Source organism: Telopea speciosissima, chromosome 10, assembly GCF_018873765.1.
Source record: "Telopea speciosissima isolate NSW1024214 ecotype Mountain lineage chromosome 10, Tspe_v1, whole genome shotgun sequence".
Taxonomy (NCBI): domain Eukaryota; kingdom Viridiplantae; phylum Streptophyta; class Magnoliopsida; order Proteales; family Proteaceae; genus Telopea; species Telopea speciosissima.
The window spans coordinates 61075445-61102682 of NC_057925.1; the positions used below are offsets into that span (position 1 = coordinate 61075445).

General features: G+C 39.8%; 3 protein-coding genes and 1 pseudogene across 5 annotated transcripts; all 4 read left to right on the plus strand.

The window, feature by feature from the left end:
* The first annotated feature begins 3586 nt into the window (after positions 1-3586).
* On the plus strand, positions 3587-26762 carry LOC122643917 (actin). 3 transcript variants are annotated; one of them, XR_006330194.1, is made up of 6 exons: positions 3587-3728; positions 5853-5925; positions 6097-6490; positions 6720-7333; positions 7467-7641; positions 26650-26762. XR_006330194.1 is itself a non-coding variant. In XM_043837493.1 (5 exons), the coding sequence occupies exons 2-5, from the start codon at positions 5866-5868 to the stop codon at positions 7530-7532; spliced, it is 1134 nt and encodes a 377-aa protein (XP_043693428.1). In that variant the 5' UTR covers positions 3587-3728; positions 5853-5865; the 3' UTR covers positions 7533-7839. The 3 variants fall into 3 exon arrangements, 2 of the variants coding, with proteins under 2 accessions (XP_043693428.1, XP_043693429.1); XM_043837493.1 differs by lacking the exon at positions 26650-26762 and having other exon boundaries at positions 7467-7839; XM_043837494.1 differs by lacking the exon at positions 26650-26762 and having other exon boundaries at positions 3622-3728; positions 5856-5925; positions 7467-7839.
* LOC122643916 (pentatricopeptide repeat-containing protein At2g26790, mitochondrial) lies at positions 12655-15699 on the plus strand. Its single transcript, XM_043837491.1, has one exon. The coding sequence runs from the start codon at positions 13093-13095 to the stop codon at positions 15559-15561; it is 2469 nt and encodes an 822-aa protein (XP_043693426.1). The 5' UTR covers positions 12655-13092; the 3' UTR covers positions 15562-15699.
* LOC122643847 lies at positions 23910-24508 on the plus strand (annotated as a pseudogene).
* On the plus strand, positions 25192-26762 carry LOC122643918. The gene has a single exon (XM_043837495.1). The coding sequence runs from the start codon at positions 25564-25566 to the stop codon at positions 26530-26532; it is 969 nt and encodes a 322-aa protein (XP_043693430.1). The 5' UTR covers positions 25192-25563; the 3' UTR covers positions 26533-26762.
* Positions 26763-27238: the final 476 nt, after the last annotated feature.

Genomic DNA, 27238 nt, shown 5'->3' on the forward strand with positions numbered 1-27238 from the left:
TTCCAAATGCAGTACTATGTGGCAGAACCCATCATTTGTTCAACTTTACATCACTTTCCCTCACTTAACCTTGAACCAAGACGGTTCTTATATACGAAAATGTGGAACAGGAAGATGACCGAACTCTCAACTCCACCACATTCTTTCCTGGTTTTTATTATTCATTGGATGTCCCTCCTGAACCAACAAGAAAATTAGGTCACTGGCTCTTTTACTTTCTTCCTTTAATATATTTCCCTAACTTTAAGCTTATAAACAACTAAAGAAATGTTATAAATAAGTTGAGTTAACTACGGGTGATTTAAGCTTGAATCTTTAGCCATTGATATGCTCACCACACCCTTAAGATCAATCACACAAAAGCTGTCCAACACGGCAACCTAAGCCTGTAATAACTTTGCTCGGCTAGCTTTCTTAACTTAACACCCCCCCCCCCCCCCGAATTTCTTAAAGAATGAAAGGCTAGGAGGGGAATAAAATCTATTTCAAGCATACATACCAAATAGAGCCTATGTTTATCCCTATTTTTTCACATTATTTTCCCTTGATAATGTGGGAAGTAGTAGTATCTAGGGTTGCAACAGGGTCAGGATGGTGCAGGCTTTTTAAAACCAGCCCAACCCTGAGTACCCTTAGTGGGCCCAGGCTGGTCCTCACTTAGGGCCTGAAAAATCCAACCTTGACCCGTCGTCAGGGTTAGGGCGGAGTGGGGCAGGCCGGGCTGACCCTTATTGGCCCTAATTGTGAACAATCTTAAGCAATGAGGAGTAATGATTTGGGCCTTCTAAACTGAATAAACCGTTAGATTTGTTGGTTGACTAGAACTCGCAAACTCAAATAAGGAACTTACCAATTACAAATGAAAAAATATTGACACTCAAACATCTGCTAATAAAATCTACGCAGCTCATGTCCACCCTTGGGACTAGAAATACATATAGAACATCATAGGCTTTGAGACATCATAGCAGAATTCAACATGAACAGTTGAAATAGAAATTAAAAGCCATTAGATAGTGGACACCCATGATATAGTTCATTGTTCATCTCAGCCTTCAACATTATGCATGGGCTATGGCACGGGGGAAGATGAAATATGAATTTCTGGTCCAACTCTTTCAAGCAAGGGGGAAGGGAGATGCAGGGGTTGAGCCAGAAGAATTGAGAAGTAGAAGACAGGGTTAGGTTGGGCCAGGTTGCTGGGCTCAGCCCAAAGCCTTAACCTTGGCTAGGCCTTGACCTCAGGGCTAGGGTCAGGTTGGCCTTAACCTGGCCCGGCCCTGACCTTAGGGCCAAGGTATCTCAGCCCAAGCCTTGTTCGGGCTCAGGGTGGGCTAAGTTCGATAGGACAAGCTTGCATTCCTAGTAGTACCTTATTGTGGTTTCAAAAACCCAAATCAAATTGGTCAAATCGATCAATTACAGACTCCAGTTGTTCTGACCATTTTGGAATGACTGATTCTAAAGTTTCTTGGATTGAGCTGTCCCTATCCCTATCAGTTGAATGCTAATGCCCTCTGCCGATACAGAGCCAACCTAGCTCTCGTCCCCGCAGGTGAGTTTTTCTAGTCATAAAGAGATGGAAATTAGGGAATAAGTTAATATTTCATGACTTTATGATTGTTTCGGAGGCGAGAAAGAGAACAAATAAACGAACTGAAAGGGGTTAAGGTAGATAGGTGGCATCGGCCTATCCAACAACTTTTCAACCGGCCCAGTTGCTAGTCGTCGTGGCAGAGACCGATTCCAATTCTTTAAAATCTTGATCTCAATCCAATTTAACCTTTCCATTTTGGTAATGGAGTTAAGTTAAAGAAGGTTAACAAGAAAATTGCATTTAATAAAAAGAAAAAACAGAGCAAAATTACAAGGCACCAGCTTCAGACTGCCATTTTGGGTTGCTTTTGTGTAATCCCCAATCTTAAGGGTGTGGTGGCTACATGAATGGCAATGGACTTTTCCAATTTTAGCTCCTGCTCTCTCTAAGATTAAACACTAGACAATGGGTTGGTTACCCAATTAAAGTCCATAACTGCGATGGATCATATAACTTTTTTTTTTTTAAATGACAAAAAACAAGAAAATAATATTAACCAACCAAAGGGAGTACATCGTTAATGGTTCCAGCGTTGGATCATACAATTGTTTGTGGAAGAAGTCTACGGAACCAATGGTCAGGATCTTCTCATCAGGAGTCAAAATGTTATCACTAGAGAGGTCAAAGGTCAACACGTCCTGGCAGAAAATTGGTCAAACATTAGGTCATAGGTCCCATTTCCGTCCCCACAATTCCACAACGCGCGCATATCCTTGTGGGAGTGCGTACCATGTTTGCAAATCGTCTCCACTCGCTCCGACAGTCACGGAAGAGATTTGGTTATGGATCATTGACCGGTTCGTTTGGTTAAACCACCCACGTGGCATGCAATCATCCTCGCACGTGTAAACTAACAAGTCGACCATGATTTCCAGGCTGTAAGACACGGATTGCTGAGTTGGCGTTCTCAACTTTTTCTTTTTCTATTTAAATATCATCCATCGAAATAATTACCCCAACCCACAAAATAGTGGGGCGCTTAATTTAGAAAAACCATTTCTTTTTGTAGGGCCATTGACCAAGGACGAATTTAACCCTTTATTCCCTCTATATCACCAAACTATCCATTCAAAATAATTCAATCTAATACTGAGGGTATTTTTGTGTTTTTAAGTTTTAACACCATTCCATGATTCCATCCAGTCTCCACTCTCATTCTCATGTGTACATATCATGGATTTTAAAATCAGAATCAGATCAGTGAATCGGTCAATTCTTCCAATTTTGGAGCAAGCGATCCATACAGGGTTTCTATGGTTTAACGATTCTAGTCGATTCTTGACCGATTCTAATCAATCCACAACAAAATCAAATCCTACATCCTAATTACCAGGTGATGTTGAACATATTTTATTGGTCAGGTTTTGACCCAAATAAATAGGATAAGTCTCTTAAAAATAAAGTATGAAGCATGAAATCTAGATGTGTTAATAGATTTCGTAACAATGAAAATGGCATTCTTATGGGTTTAGACAACTTTAAACTCATATTTGATGTTTGATTCATGTTAAAATTTGAACACTGAGATGAGTGTGGTTCTACTTCTCTCTCCTTAAAACTTATGTGTCGAACATTGATAATGATATTTAGATTGGATTGAAGAGGAATTATGATGGTCAATTAATTTGAATAATAATTTAAGGTGCTTTAAAAAACCTATCACAAACATAACAAGGTGGCTTATTTCTTTAATTTGTGTGGCCGAGAAGAGGTACATTTACATGTTTACCTGAAGTAGATAGCAAGGACTTTTTTGGCCATTTTTTGAAAGGTTAGGGATAGACTTGTCATCCGAAAAAGATGTCTGAGACGCACGACTGATACGAAAAAACCAGCTGTATCCACAGTTATTCTGACGCGTCATCGAGGCCGTAGGTATGATTAAAAAAACGAACGGCAAGGATTGGAAAGAGTGAATTTGCGGTTCATTTAAGCAGAATTTCATTTGGGGCGGAGTTTCATTTGGACGAGTTTCCTTTTTAAACTAAGGGCGGGCAGAGAGAGAGAGACGAGAGATATAGAGAGGGTGAAAGGGAGAGGGAGAGGGAGGTGAGAAAGAACTTAGTGAGAGAGAAGAGAGAAAGAGAGGGTTTCGAAGGCTCTCACGAACGCGCGATCTAGGTTTCCTGAGGTAATAACAACAGTGCCTTTTATCATTTTAATCAGGGAGAATTATAGTGGATCGATCTGTAGAAGATCGTTTTCCTTCGATCGCCATTTTCGATCTCTTAAGACGCAAAATGAAGACAAGGAAATGATTTTATTTATGTTTGCCTATATTTATTTATGATTGTTCTAATTACAGTGCTTTTTGGCTTTACTTAGAGAGTTAGACAAATGTAAGACGAATTTCTCATACATTGATCTGCATTTTCTGTTCGTTTGCGATTTGAGATCATGAACTCAGGGCTCTGGTTGTTTATGACGAGGATTTCCTTGTTGAGTTTTTCTTTTCTTCTTTTCTATCATGGTTGTGATTGATCTGTTTTGGATTGGCCATCATTCTAGATCTGCATTTGGTTGTCATTATTTTATTGGGAAGTAAATTGTGGTTGGTCTTATATGGAGCTGGTGTTAAATGATAATTTTTGTTTAATTCCCTTATTGCTTTTGAATTGCAGTCAGTATGTGATAAGGTTGGATCAGTTTGATAATTTATCCTTATTCGTTTAGTTACATTCTCTACCAACCCCTTATGGTCTGTCCGGTGGTTGTTCTTCGTCCACATTTCTGTTTCTCTCTATCAAAATTGAATGTTTTGTTTGTCTAAAGTTATTTTGAGCATTTTTTTTTTATATTGTTCCTGTAGTTTGTTCATCTCATATTTTAGGATTTGTGTATGCTCTTTGGGCTTCTTGACTGTTGTTATTCTCACAATTATATAATTACATAATTCACCTGACCCATAAATTTTTTTCCGGGGCTTAAAAGAAGGTTGATTACGTTTTTACGTGATATGGTTTCCTTTTGTCCTCCTTGATGTTTCAAAAATTGTATTGTGGAGTCAAGATATGAACTCGAACCTCTCTCTCTTGGGAGGTGGATTGGGAGATATTGTAGTGGTACCTCTCTTGAATTTAATGGTATGGGCTTCTTAGGCCTGAATTATGATGTAAAATTAACTGATTCTCACAAAACATGTTACAGATCTTGCTGATTTTACATGTTTCTGAAAACCATGTGGCATTGCATTACCTTTCTGCTTCTAATGGATACCCTTATTCCAAATCATTTTCCTTTTCTCAAAAATGCTATTTTCCCTTTATTCCCTTTCAAAATATTATTGCTATAGTTGTCAATGCTATGTTTTATATTTTCACTCGATTTTTATAAAAAAACACCTAGTTCCGGTGTTATTTTCCAATGGTTTTCAGTTGTAGTGCTGAAAACTTACTCCAAAAACGAGAAATGTCATCGGGTATTATTTTATGCTCTTCTATTGCTATCCAGTTGTCTATGACCTGTAAATTGTCCAAAATGATTGTATTGTGGTTATTATCTTTTCCTCCCTCACTATGCTTATTGACATATTCTGGTGGTCCTTGCAACCTCTGATGCAAATGAACTTGATTGTATAAGAATAGAAATGCATCTTTTTAATTTTCCGTAATGAAAGGAATTAGCCATTTTTCAACTGTTTGAATTGAAGAGTAACTTACATTTATTTGAGCAGGAAAAGCATAGAAGCTCTGTTGGTTGCAAGGGAAATAAAGGGAAGGGAAATGAAATTAAATCATACCTAAAAAAGAAACTTTTATTATCATTACCTAACATTACTGTGTCAATAACTCCAAATCATTCCAAATTTGGTTTTGAAATTTTATTTTACTAATTACTTTGCAAACAATTCCCTTGGATTTAAAAAGTAAAATAAAAATTACATCTGATTGTATATTATTAAATATAGTAAGAATTTTAAGTAGGATACACAATCATGTTAGGTAGTGATTACAACGGTTTCCTTTTTCCCTTCCTTTTTCTTGCAACTAGACAGAGCCATAGCGAGCATGTTTTGCCATCATATTCGGCTTGTTATTTCTACCAGGAAACTGCTAAATGGGGCACATTTCTCTAAATGGTCAAACTAACCCATGTTGCAAACACATTGAATGGCACTTCTGTGATTTTCTTTTTGTTGGTTGTCTTAACTTATTTGTCATAATTTAATGTCAACCGTGTTTCATAGACAGTTTTGAGGTGACAGCTTATGTTCCGTGGCATAATCTTCTTACCAAAATTTTGTGCCTGTCTTCAGTAGGCAATAAAAGATGGCAGATGGTGAGGATATCCAGCCTCTTGTTTGTGACAATGGAACAGGAATGGTCAAGGTAATGAACCCAGATTTCTTGCATATTTTTATTTTGGTTCTTGTGTTTTCATATTTGTATATGGTCACCTGTAACTGCTTCCTTGGAAATCTATTTAGTGACATTGTGCACTTATCCTTAATGATTTTAAATCTTACATTTTGCCTCATCTGAATGTGTTTTAATAATAAGGCCGGATTTGCGGGAGATGATGCTCCAAGAGCTGTGTTCCCTAGCATTGTGGGCCGCCCACGCCATACCGGTGTGATGGTTGGTATGGGGCAGAAAGATGCCTATGTTGGGGATGAGGCTCAGTCTAAGCGTGGTATTTTAACTCTGAAGTATCCAATTGAACATGGAATTGTTAGCAATTGGGATGACATGGAGAAGATCTGGCATCACACCTTCTATAATGAGCTACGGGTGGCCCCAGAAGAGCACCCTGTTCTCCTCACTGAAGCACCTCTCAACCCTAAGGCCAACCGTGAGAAGATGACCCAAATAATGTTTGAAACCTTCAACGCTCCTGCCATGTATGTTGCAATCCAGGCTGTTCTTTCTCTTTATGCCAGTGGTCGTACAACTGGTAGGCAACATCTTCCCCTTGTGGGTTAAATTTCTTCCTTGATGCTTTATTTTTGTTCAAAGGCCGGAAAGCCAACAAAGATTTCATTCTTCATGCTCTACCATTGATGTCGATTCTTGTACTGATAAAGATATGATCATCTTTGGGAGGCTGTTGCTTTTGATTTTTCAACCTTTTCCATTGTGATGCAGTGTTCACGGTTTATAGGTTATGTGGGTTTGTTATGTAGGTATTGTTCTGGACTCCGGGGATGGTGTCAGCCACACAGTTCCCATCTATGAAGGCTATGCCCTACCACATGCCATCCTTCGTCTTGACCTGGCAGGTCGTGATCTCACAGATGCCCTTATGAAAATCTTGACTGAGCGTGGCTACTCTTTCACCACCACTGCAGAGCGTGAAATTGTGAGAGACATGAAAGAGAAACTTGCGTACATTGCTTTGGACTATGAACAAGAACTAGAAACGGCCAAGACCAGTTCCTCTGTGGAGAAGAGCTATGAGCTGCCTGATGGGCAGGTAATCACAATCGGAGCTGAGCGTTTTAGATGCCCAGAGGTCCTCTTTCAACCATCCATGATTGGTATGGAGGCTGCTGGCATACATGAGACCACTTACAATTCTATCATGAAGTGTGATGTCGACATTAGGAAGGATCTATATGGCAATATTGTCCTCAGTGGTGGCTCTACCATGTTCCCTGGCATTGCTGACAGAATGAGCAAGGAGATTACGGCACTGGCACCCAGTAGCATGAAAATCAAGGTGGTGGCCCCGCCTGAGAGGAAGTACAGTGTGTGGATTGGAGGCTCCATCTTGGCATCTCTCAGCACTTTCCAGCAGGTAATTTCATCGATATATTTATGCATATTTTCACGTGCACACCACCCACTCCACCCAGTATGTTTACCTAGAGTTTGTGTGTGTGCCCATGGAGAATGTCTGATTGTTAGATAATTTTTGTTTCTGGGTGTAGATGTGGATTGCTAAGGCTGAGTACGACGAATCTGGGCCATCAATTGTGCATAGGAAATGCTTCTGATCACGGACAAGCACAGTGGAGATTGATGAAGAGAAACCCCCCATGTCATAGGAATGCTTCTGATCAAGCATATCTGAGAAACACTCTTTCTTCCTTACTTTCCTTCTTTTCCGTTTATTCTCTTTTTCTCAATCTAAAGAACTCGAAGGGGGTGAAATTTCTCGCCTGAAATTCAATTTTTTCATTGTTATTTCTTCTTAGAAGTTGTGTACTAGTACTGCTTTGGTTTGGGTTGAATCAGTGGTCTGCCATTACTTCAATAGAGGCCCTCTTGATTAATTAAAACCAATAATATCTTTTCCATGTTCAATCATTTACACAAGTCTTTGAATCCCATCTTCTCAGCAGAACTAATATCTGAGGATCACACAGCTCATGACTCTTCCGACGAGCCCTCATCCTCCAACTTTAGAATCCAAACTTGTGGGGATGGGAGCAGGGAGAATTGTTTCCAGGTTTTGTAGATTCCTTTGAGTGATGTAGAATCATTGTTTCACAGTTGGTTTGTTATTTATTCTCTAAACTCTCATTTAACACATTGGATTCTTAATTACTTAGATAATTTCGTGGTTGGGGAAAACAGCTTACAGCATCCGGGGATGTTAGAATCAATGTTAATTTCATCCTTGTGTGGTTATTTGAAATATTTATTAAAATGGCAATTATGGTCCAAATCTATACAACGAATTGATTGAAAGTGGCTAACTTTTCTTAGCCACGGAAAGTGGATTTGGTGACCTTGTCTATCTGAGAAAGAAGGGCCGTAGCAGGTAAGAAGATCGAGCAAAACTAAGAGGTCCAGTCTGCTGCAGCTGAAGAACTATTACAGGAAAGAAACCGAGGTGATGGAGAGCACCCCTCGTTCTGTCATGGGATTCAAAAATATCAACAGTATGGACTATGGAGTGGTTCGAATCACTGCACAATAAAGGGATAATCCCTGCAAGGGGATGGGTAGCAGGCAAATAAATTTCAAGTGATACATTCAGTGCAGAATGTTGTTAGGATTGAAGCTGAAGTATTAGTACCACAAGAAAGCCTATCTACTTCGATTGGTTGGATTCTGGTTCATGTTAATGGAATGTAACGAAGGCCAAGTTTGGTATGATTTATTGAAATACATTATTGGCTTAGAATGTATTTCAATAATACACAATAAACGCAGCCCCAATTATGTTGTTAGCTAAGATTTTGTGGACAAGTAGACCTCAAAGTTCATGTTTGCATGTCAAACTTCAAAACCTAATTGGAGTTGATCAAGTAGCAAAATGAAGCATTAAAAACCAATCAAGGATTATCAAGGGAGTATGCATTATGAGGGAGCACCGTTGTCAATGGGAAGGTAAAATGATTTGAGTTTGATGCCAAAATTTGACATATTCCTAATTTATATCATTCTATCAAGGTATCGAATGTCAGATTTACCACATCATTCCTCAACATGGCAAAATGAGGTTGCCTTTCCACTGAGATTTTTTTTTGGTAACTTGCCCTTCCATTGATTCTATGCATAGGAGGTCGTCATCTACGAAAACCTTTGTAGAAAACAAAACTTTTCAATGAAGACGAAGTGTTTAGTTGTGTTGAAAATAGATGTTGAAACTTGAACAATTCTGGTTGAGTCGCATCCAAAGTAGACACTTTCTTTAAGATTTATAACGGCCCCTATATGAGTGCAACGTGGGTTTCTTGTGCTTTAGCTCCAAGATAACACAATCACTGGGAGAGTAAAGTCAGACCCACTAAATACTAATTTGAAGAATGATTTTAATGCAAGCGATAGACCCGAAATCGTGGAGGAGCACAATACCAAATATTGTTCTGAACATTGGTAAAAGACACAGTTGTACACAGTAACAAAGGAAGGAATAGAGTATTTTCAAAAGTATTCTCAGTATTTTTTGTTGAGTATTCTCCCCATATATATAGGAGATTATAGGTCTGTACGTATGAGTATGTATTTATACACATATGGGTGCTACTCTTGTACGTATAACCTTTACATATTGGTGAAGACACACTTTGTTGTTGCTTGCTCATACACTATCAAACGAACAATAATGCAAAATCAAAACAAAGGAGGGATTGTTTTGAAACTTTAAATTTTTATTTTAAAAACAAATAAAATACAAGAAGTTGCGAGAAAAATAAATGAGGAAATGTAAAATTGATTTTATTTTATTATTTAAGTGGCACACTCATAATGGTATCTTTGGATGAGCTCTTCAATGTCATGGATTTTGGATATGAAATTCTAACTATTCTTGAAACCCCTTAAACTGTGAAACCATAAAATCTTTGGCAAATACATCCAAAAACTATATGAAGTCTAAACTTAGATTATGAAAACTATACACAATTTTTGCATTTTAGTGCTTTTATAGCTTTAAAATATAAACTTAAGATCCAAAATTTGAGTTTTCCACCGGCAACATTTTTTTTTCTTATAACACTATAAAAAAACCAAAAGTTTTTCCATAGCAAACATGTTCAATAATATCATAAAAGGATTTCCTCACCCACAAATCTACCGTCAAATTCACCCATGAATTTACTGTCAATACGTCTATCCCTGATCTACCTACTTTTCTTCTTTTTTTTGGAAAAGGGAAAATTTACATCCTTTAGTAAGAATGACCCTCAGTATCTTTATTCTTGAGGTGCTGAAGAGAGAGGGGTAGGGAATCTATACAAAAATCAATCTCAGTATGAGACTGTACAAGGTTAGTAAGCCAATCTGCTCAATGATTTCCTTCCATGTAGCAAAAATAAAGGAAGTAGATATGAGGTTGTGTTCCACATGTTCCAATGAGTTGAGGTGACGCCAGTAATCCCATCTATTGCCGATTTTTAATATGAGTAGATTATCAATTTGGCAAAGCCCAGGTCTCTGGCCGTCCGAAGACCACAGAGGATCGCTTGGAGCTCTGCCTAGTAGATGTTGATAGAAGGAATTGCCCCAGCCTTAGCAAAAATGATTGAACCATCATGAAGTCTACCAATAGAATCATATCCGCCCAACCCATTTCTGAAGGAACCATTGCGGTTGATTGCCAGAATCCCGATAGGAGGAGGGATCCATTAATGAAGGGTGGGTCTCCTCGTAGTGAAGGAGACCTGAATTCCCCAGGTGCTGAAAAATTGCCTGTTGTATGCATTGTCAACTACCTTTCCTCTATAGTGGTTGAATCTCAATCTTGTGTCATGCATCACCCTTGCAATGATCTTTTTGTGGTTATTCACTATCTTCAGTGTGGAGTCTAGCGTTGCGCTCTGCCCGGATTCTATAGATAGCCGCACACATGCTGAACTTCTTCACATGCTAGGTTGGTTGATTAACATGGAAGTGGTGTTTGAGTCATGTCACTTCATTATTCCAATTGTTTTCTAGATTTCTGGTGTAGCCATTGAGCCTAAGGATCTCCCTCTAGATAGTCGAACCAAAGGGACAAAAACAAAGGAGGTGGTCAAAAGACTCTAGCGAGACTCAGCAAAAGGTGCAAAAGTGATCTGGTGCGACGTCCCAAGCAAAAAGTTTGTCTTTGGTGGTGAGGGCTCCTCTCATTGCGAGCCAAGCTATGAACCTGAAGCGAGGCATGCGGTTTTTAAAATAGACCAGCCCATGGCATCGGACATGATTCGATCTCTGGCGGATGGAATCCCACCTTGAGGCTCTAATGTATTGGCCTTTGAGCGTTAGAGTCCAGATCAAGGTATCCTGAGCCAACCCCGGATGAATTTTGATATGAGTGATGCTATCCCAGTGGTGGCAAATAAGGTGATCCAGGGGAGAGGTTCGATCCAGGAAGTATTTGAGATTAAGGTTGAGACTTTATCTTTTCTAGACCTACCCAGAGTGGAAGAGATCAGAATCCCAAGTCGCCAGATGGAGTGGTGTCCAATCCAAGGATCGAGCCAATGGGAAAACCGCTGGCCATCACGGATGAAGTATAAGTTGTGGAGAGAAAGAGACCGAGTATGAAGGACAGCTTTTAAGATAGACACAATAGTGGCTAGGGGGATATGGACCAAATGGAGTCTTGATTAAGCCATTTACGTTAATTCGTGTATGAGATGCGTTGGAGGCCAAGTCCTCCCTCGTCATATGGCATAAGACATCCTTCCAAGCCACTTTATATATCTCTTTGTTGTTCTGCCAGACCCATAAGAACTTTTATATCTCTTTGTTGTTCTACCCGACCCATAAGAATTTGGCGAATAGCCTTTCAATAGCATAAACAATTGAACTGGGAAATTTGAGCACTTGGATCCAATAGGAGACGGTGCCCATCATGACGGATTTGATGTGTTGGAGGCATCCGACAAATGAGAGGAGAATCCCCCTCTAAGAGGTGAAACACTTGGCAAGTTTGGAGAGAAGCATAGCATAGTCCTCGTGCTCTAAGCATCTTGACCAGAGAGGTATTCCGAAATAACGAATAGGGAGAGAGTCTATATCAAAATCTTGGCTTGGAGCATTGGATTGCAGTTCAAAAAAAAAAAAGGGGCCCAACTATTGGCAGTTAATTGTAAAGCTAGAAAAGGAGACAAAGGAGTAAAAACGTCGAGGATGCCTTTGGCTTACTGGGTCATGGCACGACTGAAGGTGAATAGGTCATTTACAAAACAGAGGTTGACCAGATTAGTAGAGGAATAATCCTGGTAGAGCTCCATTTAGCCTCCCCTTTTCCTGCCTCATCTATCCCTAATCCTCTGTGGAGTTTTATTTGAAAGTTAATATTTTTTTGATGAAATTTGGAAGTTAATATTTGTGTCTAAGATTAAAATGTTTAATTGGCGGTGTTATTCTAATTTTATTATTGTTAAATAACTTTTAGTTAAAAGAAAATTGGGCACTAATGCTCTCTGTCCAATATTGTTAAATAACTTTAGCTTAACGGTTTGGTTTCGACTTCGCTAAATACCCGACCAAAACCGATTCAGTCCTACTGAAACTGGACCGAACCGACCAATTAACACCCCTTTCCGGTTTCAAGTTTGACCAAGCAGACGGTAAAACGAAACACAAGTCCTGGCTTCCGAGTTTCGGTCTCAGTCTCTCAGGGCTTAAACAGTTAAACCCTCAAAATTTTAGAAATCTACTCCAGTACTCCTCCTCCGCTGTTTTCCATGGACTAGCAGCCTAGTAGGGTTTTAGAGCTGTACTTTATACTTCGTAATTTGCAGAGTGAACGGCAAGCCTGGAGCTGTAAAGTGATCGAAGTATCTAAAATAACTAACTGAAGCAAAGTTACTTCCATGTGTGCTGCCATTTCTCCCATGAACTCCTTCTCTGCATCGATCTCAATCATTTGGGAAAGCCGGTAAGACCCTTCTATGTTGTTCTTGCCGCTATGAACTTCGTTTCTTTTCCTCCTCATACCCTAAAGAACTTCTTGTATCTAAAATAACTACTCGTTCTACCTTTCACACCTTAGGGAAAGCAGTTCACGGCTGCAGAAGTTAAAATAGTTTCCTTCTTACAGAGAACTCCTTGCATCGATGACATGCTGCCTAGTTTTATTCTGTACGGTTTCTACTTTGAAGCGTATAAATCCCCATGTGGGCTTCGGCAATCAGGTCGTTTTCTCGTAAGAAATCGATAATACCCTGTAAAATATCCCTCTTTGCTTCGGTATCCACTGCGAGTCAATTAAATCTTCACTTGTTGGACCCATTTGCTGAAGAAAAACCTGTTTCTACAGAAAACCGTTGTGACTTTCATGAAAATTTTATTGAATTAGATACTCCTAGAGTTGTTCAAATATTGTACGGTTTGAGGAAGGAACCCAATACTGCCCTTTCATTTTTCCGCCGGCTGAAGGACCATGGTTTCCGACATGGTGTTGAAACTTACTCAGAAATCACTCGAATTCTGTGTCATTCGGGTTTTCAGAGGAAGTTGGGATCTCTCTTTTCGGAGCTTGTTGGTTTGAAGGCAGATGACCTGGGTTTTGAAATTCCTGCTCTCTTTGAGGCTCTATCTGAGAGACGTGAGTATGGAGTAGAGGGTGAGAGGCGTGATTGTGAGGGAGAGAATAAGCTTTCTAGTCCCTCAGTTAAGGCGCTTGATGCATTGATCAAAGTTTATGTTGATCGTCAGATGTTCACTGAGGCTGTTGATGCTTTATTCCAAACAAGAAGGCGTGGGATTCTTCCCCATGTCTGGACCTGCAATTTCCTCTTAAATTCCTTGACTGAACGTGGTGAACTGGATATGGTCTTGGCCATTTATCCACAACTGAAGATGCTAGGACTGAGCCCTAATGTTTACACTTATACTATTGTTATCAAGGCATTATGCAGAAATGGGGATTTGGAAAAGGCCATAGATGTGTTGGACGAGATGCAGGAAGCTGGGATAACCCCTGATGACTTCACTCGTGGAACGTTCATTAAAGCATTGTGCTTGCGTGGGGAGTCCAATTTGAGTTATAAGCTGCTCCAAGGATGGAGGGTGTCTGGAATCCAGTTGAGTATTTTTTGTTACAATGCTGTGATTGAAGGGTTCTGCAGGGAGAAGAAGCTACAGGATGCTGAGATTGTCTTAAATGACATTGGAAAGCAAGGGTTGGTCCCTGATATATATAGTTACAGTAGCCTGATTGATGGATACTGTGGTATTTGGAATTTACCAAGGGCCGTTTGTCTCTACAATGAGATGAAGTCACTGGGTATCAGACCTAATTGTGTGGTTGTTAGCTCAATCCTACAATGTTTGTGTAGAATGGGTATGGTCAGTGAAGCAGTAGATCAATTCATGAGTTTTAAGGACTCTGGAATTTTCCTTGATGGGGTTTCATACAATATCGCAATGGATGCTTTATGTAAGATGGGAAAAATGGAAGCAGCTGTGGCATTGCTTGATGAGATGAAGGGTAAGAAGATTGATCCAGATATTATACATTACTCCACTTTGATTAGTGGGTATTGCCTACAAGGCAAACTGATGGAAGCTGAGAAAGTTTTTGAGGAAATGAAGGAAATGGGTGTTAAGGTCGACATTATAGCTTACAACATACTTGCCAGTGGGTTCTCCAGAAATGGGCATGCACAAGAGGCATTCAGGCTTCTGGATTCAATGGAAACCCAAGGTTTGAAGCCCAACACTATTACATACAGAATTATCATTGAAGGCCTGTGTTTTTCAGGCAAGGTGAATGAGGCAGAAGCTTTCTGGTATGGCTTGGAAGTAAAGTGTGTTGATACTTACTCTGCAATGATTAATGGCTACTGTGAATCAAACCATGTCAGGAAAGCATATGAACTTTTTATTGGATTGTGTGATCAAGGAGTCCTTGTGAAGAATGATGTCTGCTTGAAATTGCTCAGTAACCTTTGTGCTGAGTGTGATTTGGACAGAGCTCTAGTGGTGTTTGAGAGATTGTTGGCATTGGGTGTGGAACCCAATAAGAATACAACGGGTAAACTTCTAACTGCTTTTTGTCAGGACAGAGACATGAGGAGGGCACGATCTGTGTTTGATATTTTTGTTGAGAGAGGGTTAACCCCAGATGCCATCATGTACACCATAATGATAAATGGATACTGCAGGATGAATTACTTGCGAGAAGCCTGCGATCTTTTTAATCAAATGAAAGAGAAGGGGGTTAAACCAGATATAATAACTTATACAGTTTTGCTTGATGGTTATTTAAAGATAACTTTAAGACAAGGTCGTTCTTCAACCTCTGAGGAGAGAAAGCAGCAAAAATTTGGTGCTTCAGCCCTGTGGACTGAGATGAAAGAGATGGACATCGAACCTGATGTTATTTGCTATACTGTTTTGATTGATGGCCACTGCAAGATATATGACCTCCAGGATGCGCTTGCTCTTTTTAACGAAATGGTGGAAAGAGGACTGACACCTGATGTTAAGACATATACCCCTCTTGTGTCCATCTATTGTAGTAATGGTGATTTGAAGAGTGCCGTAAGCCTTGTTTATGAAATGTTATCCAAAGGTATACAGCCAGATACCCGTATTATCTCTGTGTTGAAGGCCCAAAAGGTTCAATTACAGCAGTGACCACTGATGACTAGAGGGGGCTGAACAAATCCAAGTTGTTTAAACTGGCCATTGTATGTGCTTCAGCGGTAAGATAACAAAGAGTTGCACTAATTTCTAATGGTTTAATCTCTGAAAGCCTAGTTTGGACAGTTTGAATGAGAACAGGGTATCATAGAATAGCCTAGTTTCCAAATCACACTTCTCATTCACTGTGAAAATCCTAACAACATATCGGTGATAGTGATGTTTTCTGATCTAGAGTTTCTCTTGGTATAGAATGCTTTCACAACTTGAACACTTCTTCCTTGCCCCCCCCCCTCTTTCTAGAAACCAGGTTGGTCGCTGTGGGGGTTACTCTGAATTGTAACGGCCATTCCAAAACACTAACTTTAAAGCTGTGCACCCTAGTTAAAAGTGGCTCATGAATTGGGGTAATCTCCATTATATGTGGATGTTCACCACAAAAATGCGAACCTGAAAAATGAAGGGGCTTATGAAATGGTTATCCCCAATACCATGATGCCCAGGTTCCTTGCTAACTGCTAAGCTCACTCTACCAAGGTCATGGCCCCAGCGAAAGAATCTTCAGGACCCCTTTCACCAACCACGTCTGACCTAGCGCTGTTGCTGATTCTAGAACCCCCCCCCCCTCTACCAATTGTTGCTGCCTTGACAGCAAGCCAGTTTAAGGCAGAGTAATGCTATAATCTCTGCTCTTGGTAATCCAGGCCATGCGCAGGCAGGAGGTATCTTTCAGATTTGTAATGGTGCTCCCATTACATGTTTCTCCACCTATATGGGAGTAACGTCAAATTTCTTTGTGGAATTTTCAGCTTTCTTTAATGGCATTAATCTGGCCATGGATAGAGGGTTTAACTGATTATGGATTGAATGTGAGGCAAGCTCTGTGGTGACATGATTTCAAAATCAGTCCATTCCTTGGTTCTTCCTTCAACAATGACGGTATTTCAAGAGCTTCCTTGATAGTATTGAGTGGAGGGTCTCCCACTGATATCGAAAGATCAAAGTGGTTGCGGACTCCCTAGCCAAAAAAGCATCCTTCAATAGAAGCTCGTCCGAATGGTCAGGAAAGACCAAGATTTTGATTCTGTTGATTGATCTTATAGGCTCCTTAGTCTTTTTGTTTGGTTTGTTTTCTCTGCTGATGGCCATGCTGAAGGTAGAAAAGCAAATTAAAGTTGTTTATGTAATTCTCCGTCCAGGATTGCCTGAACATTAACCCTGTATTGTTTCTTTTATTTTAGTATATTGAATTGCTGACCTTTAGCAAAAAAAAAAAGAAGGGCCACTTGCATCACTCTTCAGATCCATTCTCTGAAAGTTTCCACAATACCGGATTGGCCCAGATTTCCTGAACAAAAACTATGGAACTTGAGACGGGATGGGAAGACATCTGATCTGAGCCCACTCCATGTGGAATCCCTATATATCCTATGAAAGATCTTGACTTTTGATCTCTTGTTCTCTGTAGCATTATTCTTAAAATCATATCCTGTCTGTCTATCAATATCTCATAATAAAGAATGACTTCTTTGATGTCCCTGTAGGCTTGAAGAAAGTCAATGTTATTGGTTGAGGAAGTCGGGAGCCAGAGATCACAGGTAAGAAACTGTTCTAACATATGACAAAGGGAAGGTTTATGGTTCATCTGAGATTGTCTAATTTTGATGTATTAGGACGCAAATTGTACTTTGATTGTTAATATTGCTTAATCTCTCCAACAAATTAAGCACATCAATTCTGTTTGTATTACCTCATCTCTGCACGAAGACCAATATGAAGCATGTTTCTCCAAGTATTTCTACTTTTGTGTTCATTTGTAAAAAGGCTGGTTTTGGTGAAGTACTATCGTACAAGTACAGATACACTAAAGACTTGTGTTTGGTGGTACATATTCTGACTGACCCACGATTTGGCTGTTCTAACCGTTGGATGGTTAGGTTATGGTCTAGGTCCGTTATGTGTGAAATTTTTTTTGTTCATCTGAACCATCTGACCTATTATGTGTTGGAATTTTTCCTTTTATTTTCAAGTGTCCTATTGTTTTCCAAATTGTTGGCTTTCTCATACCTCTTGCCAAAGCTTTATTTCTCCATGTGACAATATTTGTTTGAGATAAAGCTTGCTACATGACGAGGTGGATATGGAGAAAGGTCCCCCAAAATGTCGTTGCCATTAAGCTGCCATGTGGCAGAAAACAAGGTCCATGGGTAGGCCTATATACAGCCCGTACAGGGATCATTCAAACAGAGAAAAAGGAAAATACATGGAAAAGTATAGAAGAAATTGTCAGGATAAAAAATAAATGACACAATCCATAAGGAGAATCCCAGAAAAATTTCAATGCCTAACAAATACTTTTGCTAACAATCTAAATGACTTGATGATATTAACTGTCAATCAAGTTGAGATTTGGATTGTGCTTTTGCAGGTAATACCTGCCATCAGCTGGAGGGGACCTCTTTTATTTTATGAGCCTCCTAATTGCAAACAAAGAAAAGATGCTGCCTTTGCTCAGGATTTTATATGGAAAACCTCTCTTCAGACAAGAACTGCTCCATCCACTTTTCGCAAAGCTTGGCACACGGGTAAGGATAGGTTCAATTGTACAACCTTATATTCTCAGGCCTATATTCCTTGTCTAAGATGATATTTCTCCTGATTCTCTGGTAGATAATTGTTTCTATCCATGAGAACCTCAATTCAGTTGTTCAGTTTATTATGGTAGTTAAAGATTACCTTTATTCACCAAAAATCTTCACAGAAGTGGTTAAGCTCCCTATTATTGTATCATTCTCATCCTTCAATTGTCTCACTTACTCCCGCTTTTATATTTACTGGTCAGAAAGGCTTATGCATAATTTAATCTTGATTTATCTAACTAAAGTACCAAGTTCTTTTCGGCAACCCTGGCCCAGCTGGCACTGGGGTGTTTCAGGAATCATTCTAGGACTGTGCCCGTTTGTGAAGTAAATAAAATATACATTTCCTCTCGACTCCATGTCCGAATAAATAAGTAAGTCCTATAAGATCGGTGGATTCCTGGTCAAATCCCTCTGCATTTATTACAATTTTTTGCTGAGAGAGTTCTTCTGGGGTTTCTGGACCCATTGGTACGACAGACTCAACCACTGACTGTAATTAAAATACCAATGGGAGGAGAAGAAGAACTGAACACAAGAAGAAGAACTGAAGGAGAGAGTTCCCGGAGGACTGGGAGGAGAAGAAGAAGAAGAACCACCAAATAAAAAAAATAAAAAAACCAATTACAGTAATTACTTACCTGCTTAAAGAGGTTGCCGGAGCTGGGAGCACTCGCCGGAGCCGAGGAAGGAGGCCAACAGCCGTTCGAAGAAGTGAAGAAGAAATGTGTCTCTCTATCTCATGACTCTCTCCACTGTTCACTTTTTCGATTTCTATTTCTCCCAAGAGACTAGAGTTAGGGTATAGTGTATTGTTTTAAGTTTTTTGAACTTTTTTTATGTTAATGTGTATTGCAGGTGTAACTTAAAAAGTTACACCTCCAATCCACATTAAGATAAAAGCATTATCTTTTAAAAGGTTAAAAAAAATTAATAATTATTAAAAACTTAAGTTTAATACACTTGAACATGAATATCAACTGATATGGCCATATATCGTGGTATGGCATCCATGTCGGCGCCATGGCGACGCCATGGAGGCCATATCAGTCGATATTCTCACATATCCCATGTCGTTGGTCGATATGCCCATTATTCCAGCGATATATCGCCGTGGCAACGCCATGACAACTATGATAGGAGGACAAATGAATGTGAAGAAAAATGGAAAGGAAGGAAAGAAGGATAAGTGCTCCAAGAGATTGGCCAAAGGCATAAAGAAGGTTTTTGATAGAAATGGGAAGCAGAATATGCTTAGCCTTGTGAGTGAAGCTCGAAATGATGGAGAATCCTGAATCCTGGAAGAATTCTTGCAGGATCGATTCTGGAGGACAACCAGATTAAGATCAGGTTGTGTAGGACCAAAGGGGGATAGAAGGATTGCAAGCTAGGGAAGATGAAGGATTCTTGCAGGATCAATTCTGGAGGACAACCAGATTAAGATCAGGTTGTGTAGGACCAAAGGGGGATAGAAGGATTGCAAGCTAGGGAAGATGAAGAATCACCTAGCCACAGTCTAAGTTTAAGGTGGTTTGATGGAAGGTTGAAGATAATGGAGATGATGAGGATGATGATAATTGAAGATGAAGATATATAGGTGGCAGCCTAGAGTCCCACTAGTTGCCCAACTGTCAGAGTCCCACTGAGGTCATGATCGAAGGAGTCCCACCTTGATCCCACTTGAGTCTCACAAGAGGATTTTTTTATTTAAATCTGGGTTGCCTTTGAGAGCCCATTGTTTGTATTATATAGCCATAAGATGGAAGCTGAATGCCTCTTGGTTACATGCAATTACATTTAATTGACTTTTGGACTCCCAACACCTAGAAACTAAAACCAATAAAACATTAAAGACATAATACATGAATCTAGGAATATGAAAAGACTAACACTAGACTCTAGACTAATACTTAGAAGACTGAAAAGACTAATTAATACTACCTAGGAAAATAAACCCACTACATTAATCAACCTAGGAATGAAAAAGAAATTTCCTGGATTCGAAATATTGTCTACATTCATCCGTTATAGACATGTATACGAAGTGTGGCTTGCACGACTGCATGCTCAAATTTTTCAAAGAAATTCCGGGCAACAATTGTCTACGGAGCAGCATGATTGCAGGATTTGCTAAAAATGTTGGGCATACATGAAATTTCTCTTTTCCCAGACCGGCTGAATGTGATCACATTTTCTATTGTTCTTCTTGTGTGCTCACACATGGGTGCTCTGCAACATGGAGACTGATCATGGTTATGTGATTAGAAATGGGTTTGAATTGGATGTAGTAACTTATACTGCCTTCATTGATATGTATGCCCAATGTGGTTCCATTGGGATTGCTTACAAAGTGTTCGATTGGATGCCGGAAAGAAATGTATATTATTGGATTGCAAGGATCAATAGGTTTGGAATACATGTTTATATTCTGAAGCAATCAATCTTTTTTCTTGAATGGTGTCAGAGAATTATATGAACTCAGTTCCTTGCCTTGTTTTGTTTGGATCCATGTAGCCGACCCCATTAAGTTGGGATAAGGCTGAGTTTGTTGTTGTTGGTGGTGTCTGAGAATTATATACCCAATTCCATAATTTCTGTTTCTATCCTGTCAGCTTGCAGTCATTCTGGTAAGGTTGAAGGAGGATGGTGTTATTTTGAATCATTGAGCAGGGACTTGGGTATTGCTCCAAGAGGAGCATTATGCATGCATCATCGACCTATTGGGCAGGACATGTAAAACTGAGGAGCTAAACTGCTGATTGATAATATGTCAACAAAGCGTAGTGGTAGTAATTGGGGGGCTCTAATAAGTGCTTGTAGAATTCACCAGGGAGTTGAATTAGCTGAAGAAGTGGCTGAAAGGCTTCTTGTCTTGGAGCCTGATCAGCCAGGCGCTTTCATATTGTTTTCTAATATATATGCAGCTGCTGGAATGTGGGAGAAAGTAAAGAAGATGAGATTAATGATCACTGAAGTGAGGCTTACGAAGACTGTTGGGTTAATTTTCTACAAACCACTGAGCAGAACACATTTCTGTTTTCCATTTGATTGCAAGTATTGAAGTAAAAGCTAGTAGTTCTGCATGTGATTTCTCCATAATGTACAACATTGTAATTGTCTATATATAAGATTGGACTAATCGATTGATATATGTTAAGAGTGCTTCTTTTATCCATGTAGCAATTCTTGGTGAATAGGTTTTGCCTGAGTTGATTGGGAGTTCAGAGGCATTTGACTACTGTATTTGCAGATTAATGTAAGAATCTAGGTGCAGATGTAAGAAATATTATAGTTGTCTTTATTACATCGAGTATACCATGTTCTTTGACATCAAATGTTCCTTCTTTTTCATTGTTGTATTTGGAAAACAGTTTTGAAGTTGCTGCATTTAAATACTGTGTAGTTTTCTACCCAAAAAAAAAAAGTGTAGTTTCATAAGCCATAATGGGTATTTCTGTAAATATTGTGTAGTTTCATAAGCTATAGTGATATTTTTGTAAATATTATGTTGTTTCTTTAACCCCCAAAAAAAAAAAAAAAAAAAAAAAAATACTATGTTGTTTCATAAGCCATAATGGTATTTTCTAATTAATAAGCATAGTGATTGAATTGATTCGATAAAAGGCCTTCCGAATACTGTTCTTGATCATTTGTATTCTTTTTTTTGTTTTTTGGTAGAAAGAATCTTTTTGTATTCTGGAACAGGTTTATCAAACGGTCATTTCTCAATCTATCGGAACAGAATCAAGAAATATCAATTTTGCCTAATACTGATTCCCACGGAGCGGGAGTGCAACCAAACGTAACTTAATACTCTTAGGTAAAGGGATTTAAAGGGAGGATGGAGGAGAGGATGTACTTTGACCTGTAAAATTGTAATGCTGCGTTTGGTATATGTTCTTGGGATGTATTCTAGGTTGATAATCCATTCCAAAAAAATCATACTAAAGTCAGCCTTTATTTCAAAAGTTCACTATACAATTTCAAACACTTTCAAAGTATAGAAGTATAGTTCATTGACTTCATTCTCTTTAACCATGATTTAGAGTTGAGATATTTAGGGGATGGGGGTGCTTGCGACCAACAAAATGTTGAGATTGAAAAGATGAGATAACAAAAAGTGGGTTTAGATGTTTAAGATCATGGGTGGAAGACAAGGCTATGTTTGGTATGATTTCTTAGAATGTATTATCGACAAAGAATGCATACCAAACACAGCCTATAAATGGAGGGGATGTACTTTGACATGTCAAATTTTAGGGAGGGGGATCACTCCTTAACACGGGGGCCAATGAGAGCATGCATGGGGATATCTAGTACGGGTGGGATTTTTCATTACATGGGGTTGGGCATGGTCATTTCACCCTTACTGTGTCTAGGTACAGGTGTCAACAACCTTCTTTTTCCAAAATTTGTATAGCCATAGTGTGGTTGAGTTAAAATCATCCATGGAATCGAGGATTATAAAAGCTTTTCAAAAAAGGTTCTTGACAGCATAGAGACGAAGCTTTTTCAAACACCACCTTTCTTCTTTTCCTAATGGTCTCACCACCACCATGCCACCCCGACCCTGCCACCACCACCGCCACCACCTCCCAGGCTCCTACCACCAACACTACCACCACTTCCATGCCACCACCACCACCCTCACCCCCACCCCCACCACCAGTACCACCACTCTTCCCAAAGAAATATAGAGATTTATTATCAGAAATTGAATTACCAAATGGATTTTTTTATTCTTGAAATATTTCATATTGATACAACCATAACAATTTCAATTTTTTGACCAACAATCTATTTGTTGACTATTTCATGAAAATAATCTGAAATTAAAATAAAAATCATACCAAATCAGAGATAAAAAATTTTGAATTGTAAATCTATTTATTCTGTCATTTGTTTTTTATTAGTCTCGTAGATTTAGGAAATTTCCCAGAAAAAGAAAGGGGTTTCATGCTTTCACAATTCACATCCCCCCCTTCCCCCTTTGTTTTGTTTTTTTGATAAACTCATCTTATACCCATTCCCACTAGGAATCGTCTCAAAACGTACGTACCACTTCATAGTTACACTTGTTTATGCCTCTGCAGAACGTTCTCGAATGCACGTGTCAACAAATCCTAGTTCGTAAACAAATCTAACAAGTGACAACTGCAAAGTGAAATTGAAATGACGAAATACCCACAAGATAAAGAAGTGAACCGAGGTCCTGTTTGGTAATTCAACCAATATTTCCTTCCAACGCACAAAACCCCCACTACGAGTTTTAAAGTGAAACATATTATCACAAAAAAAAAAAGGGTAATTTCCACGGACCTCCCTTGAAGAATGGCCAAATACCAGGCACCTCCCCTGACGCTTGAATTTGGACTCCTTCACCCCCTACTGTTAACGGTGTCAAATAAAAAATAAAATGATCATATTACCCTCGTATATAAAATAAAAGAGAATACATTCTCTTCTGCTAACGAAAAGAACTTGTTAGCAGAGAGAGCTTGAGTAAAGAAACCCTAGAATAAAAATCCGAAAATCTAATTGGTAAAATGTTTCAAGTTAATCAAAGCATTTGTTTTTTAAATAAACAAAGACCCTGGTTTGCTTATGTGAAAAACAGGAATCAAAGCTAATCAAAGCATTTCTTTTCCTTTGCTTGGGAGTTCTGCAAATCCTTAACGTGGTTGATTTGTTCCCAATTCGAAGATGGAAATCACCACAATTCAACGAAAACCACTCTCTTATTGGCTGTCGGACCACCCGTCGATCGTGGGGTTTCGATGGAGTCACTCCCAATCGTGGGGTTCCACATGGTCCTTCCTATTCTCCTCCATAGCTACCTACATCACCCTCTCCTTCTTCCTCCACCTCTTCTTGGCTCTCTTCCACCGCAGCCACCGTCCAGTGCCTCTTGGCCCCATCCCTGCAATCCACAGCTTTGCCATGTCCCTTCTCTCCATCGTCATCTTCGTCAGGATCCTCCTCTCCACCGCCTCCGAGATACGCGACACCCATTGGTTCTGGTGGCGTTCCAAAACCCCTTTCCAATGGCTCCTCTGCTTCCCCTTGGGACTCGGCCCAGCAGCCGTGTCTTCTTCTGGTGTTACGTCTTCTACCTCTCACGCTTTCTCCACTTGCTTCGCACCTTCTTCATGATCCTCCGTCGTCGTAAACTCACATTCTTTCAGCTCGTCAACCAATCCATTCTCCTCTGTGTGTCCTTCCTCTGGCTCGAGTTCTCGCAATCGTTCCATGTCTTGGTAAGTCAATGGGAAGAACTTTACCAGTTTGAATTTAAATTATAACTTCTGTTTCCATCAACTAGTCCCAAATTGAAGGACACAATGCTTCACACGTTAAAAAGAATGATTTTCTTCGAACACTGAGACCCAAATAGAAGAATCCAGTCCAATTACAAGTTTAATTTCACTCACCGGCGAATACGGTGGGTTTCGATTTCTATTCTTTTTTACAAATTCTTTATCCGGTGAATGAGTTCGTCCGGTGTCGGCATGCATAGTTGCAGGTTTCTGCTTCGGTGATGGTGAATGAACTCGTCCGTCATCGGCATGTACAATTGCAGGTTTCTGTTTTGGTACTCTATTAAAACACTTTGTTTAAGGGTAGCTTCGTCTATTAAGTTGCTTATGTCACCATTTAATATCATTACAATTACAGAATGGTGTGAGAAGTTTGACACCGTTAACAGCAGGGGGTGCGGGGGTCCAAATTCAATCGCCAGGGGAGGTGCTTGGCATTTGGCCATTCTTCAGGGGAGGTCTGTGGAAATTAGGTATTAAAGTGAAACCAATTCAGATCTCAAAAAGGCTCACAAACGTCAAGAAGTTCCGATCTCAGCCATCCAATCCTCAAACGAATATCTAACCGTTCATTTTCCTTCTCTCTCACTATAAATTGCTCGCCAGGGACACCGTGGCTCATTTGTCAAACCGTTTCATAGGTGGTATCGTCAATTGCGAATCGAGAGAGGAGAAGACGAGACTGGTAGAAGAGGGGAGAGAGAGAGAGAGAGAGAGAGAGAGAGACACACACAAAGAGGGATTGCATCATCTAACGTAACTCTGTTCAAAAAGTTCTTCGGTTTTGAGCTTCGAATCTGTTGTTTTCCCCTGGAAGAACAAGTTTTCTAGGGTTTTTAGGGTTTTCTGTACGTCCAAATCTCCCGATTTTAGAAAAGATTTAGGCCTTTTTAATCTAGACAGTCTTGATTCTCTTCCGTATTAGTTATCTAGAGCAAGAATTTGAATCCAAATATCATTGTTACGATTTTTAGCTTCGTTTGGTACGGTCTTGCTCTCCTTGGAGGTATTTGGTTCAATCGATTGAGTTTGTACATCCAATGAACGATCAGTCTCAGATGATGAGTCAGTCTCAAATGTTGAATCGTAGTTATGGAATATGGCCGCAGCCACCTCCGCTGCCACAACCTCCTGAAGATCCTGTTAAGTTTCAAAATGCTTCACGGCAGGCTTTTTTGGCGACGAAACCAGGAAGAAGCAATTGGAAGGGAAAAAAGCTCGTTGATAAACGGAAAGGCCGGAAAGAGAAGGGCGTAGTCATTAGTGGCAACGCTATCTTTGGTGGAGTTGGAGGTTATAACCCCCCAACCCTTCACGAATTACAGTCTCAGAACCGATTGAATGCTCGCAGGTTCTACCCGAAGAAGAAATTCAATCGTTTTGCTCCATTTGCTCCGAGGAACACGACCTCTTTTATAATTCGAGCAAAGAAATCTGGTGGAATTGCCTCACTCGTCTCCCCCTGCCCTGTGACCCCAGCCATTCTCCCGACTCCGATGTTCTCACCGTCGAGAGAGGTTCTTGGTGACATGGCCAAGGAAGAGTGGGGGGTTGATGGTTATGGATCAATGAAGGGTTTGATCCGGCTTCGATCGCCGGGTCACGACATCCGTGAGGACGTACGTGATGATGAGGAAGAAGAGGAAGGAGGAGGATCCAGCGAGAGTGATGTGGAAGAGCATGTTGAGGTGGAGAGGAGATTGGATCACGATTTGAGCCGTTTTGAGATGATTTATCCAAACTGTGCCGACGAGCATGCGAACTTACTGGTGAATCGTGTGGATGATCAAGATACTCACATAGCACAGCTGGAGGAGGAGAACCTGACACTGAGGGAGCGGCTTTTCTTGATGGAGAGCGACTTGTTGGACTTGAGGAGGAGACTGCAGTGCTTGGAGACGGGAAATCGAGCGCAGGATAAAAACCACGCGGAAGCGTCAGAGAACGTATCAGAGAATGAAGGGGGTGGGGATGTCTCTTCAGAGAAGAGCGTTGGCGACGGTGACTGATTTTAATCGTCTCGCGTTGATGTGAGTCTCTTCTCTGTACAGATTTTATCTGGGGATTCTTATCTCTAGATGTTGTCTGCGAAAAATTTCTGTATATATTACATCTTAGGATGTTAGCCTTGTCTACTTGCTTCCTTCTTTTGTTCTTTTTGTTAATCTGACCTTGGTCTTAGAAAACTTGTGGACGACTTTAATCCTAATCTGAAAAAAATGGGACATAGTATTACACTGTTGTGTAGACTGTAGACCCGACCGCCTGTTCCTCTGTTTGGGAAAAAGGAAGTAAGAAATCTCTATCTGTTTCAGATTTAGATTCAGTTCTGTTTTCAGAAAATGAAAATCAAACATCGGAGCATTTGTTCATAACTTTTACTGAAAGATCAATTAGCTTCGATCAATAAAGAATTTTTATCAGATATTGGCTATAAATTACAAACTATATGAATTGCTTTGCGTGGAAGTGAAGTTGTTGGAATGGAGGGACGGTGGAGGAACCTTGTTTTGGGTTCATCCACCTCTGCAAGGAATATTTTGTTTACCGTTTATATTTATATATTGGCGTTAATTTATATTCTTTGTCTCTTTTGAGTGTCATCTTGTACGAAAGGTTTGGGCATTATTTGATTTAGTTTCAGAATCGCGTGTCTACATAGAGGAGGAATCCCCTGGATTTCAGAAGAGCGATCATCAGTTCAGTCGTCCATGT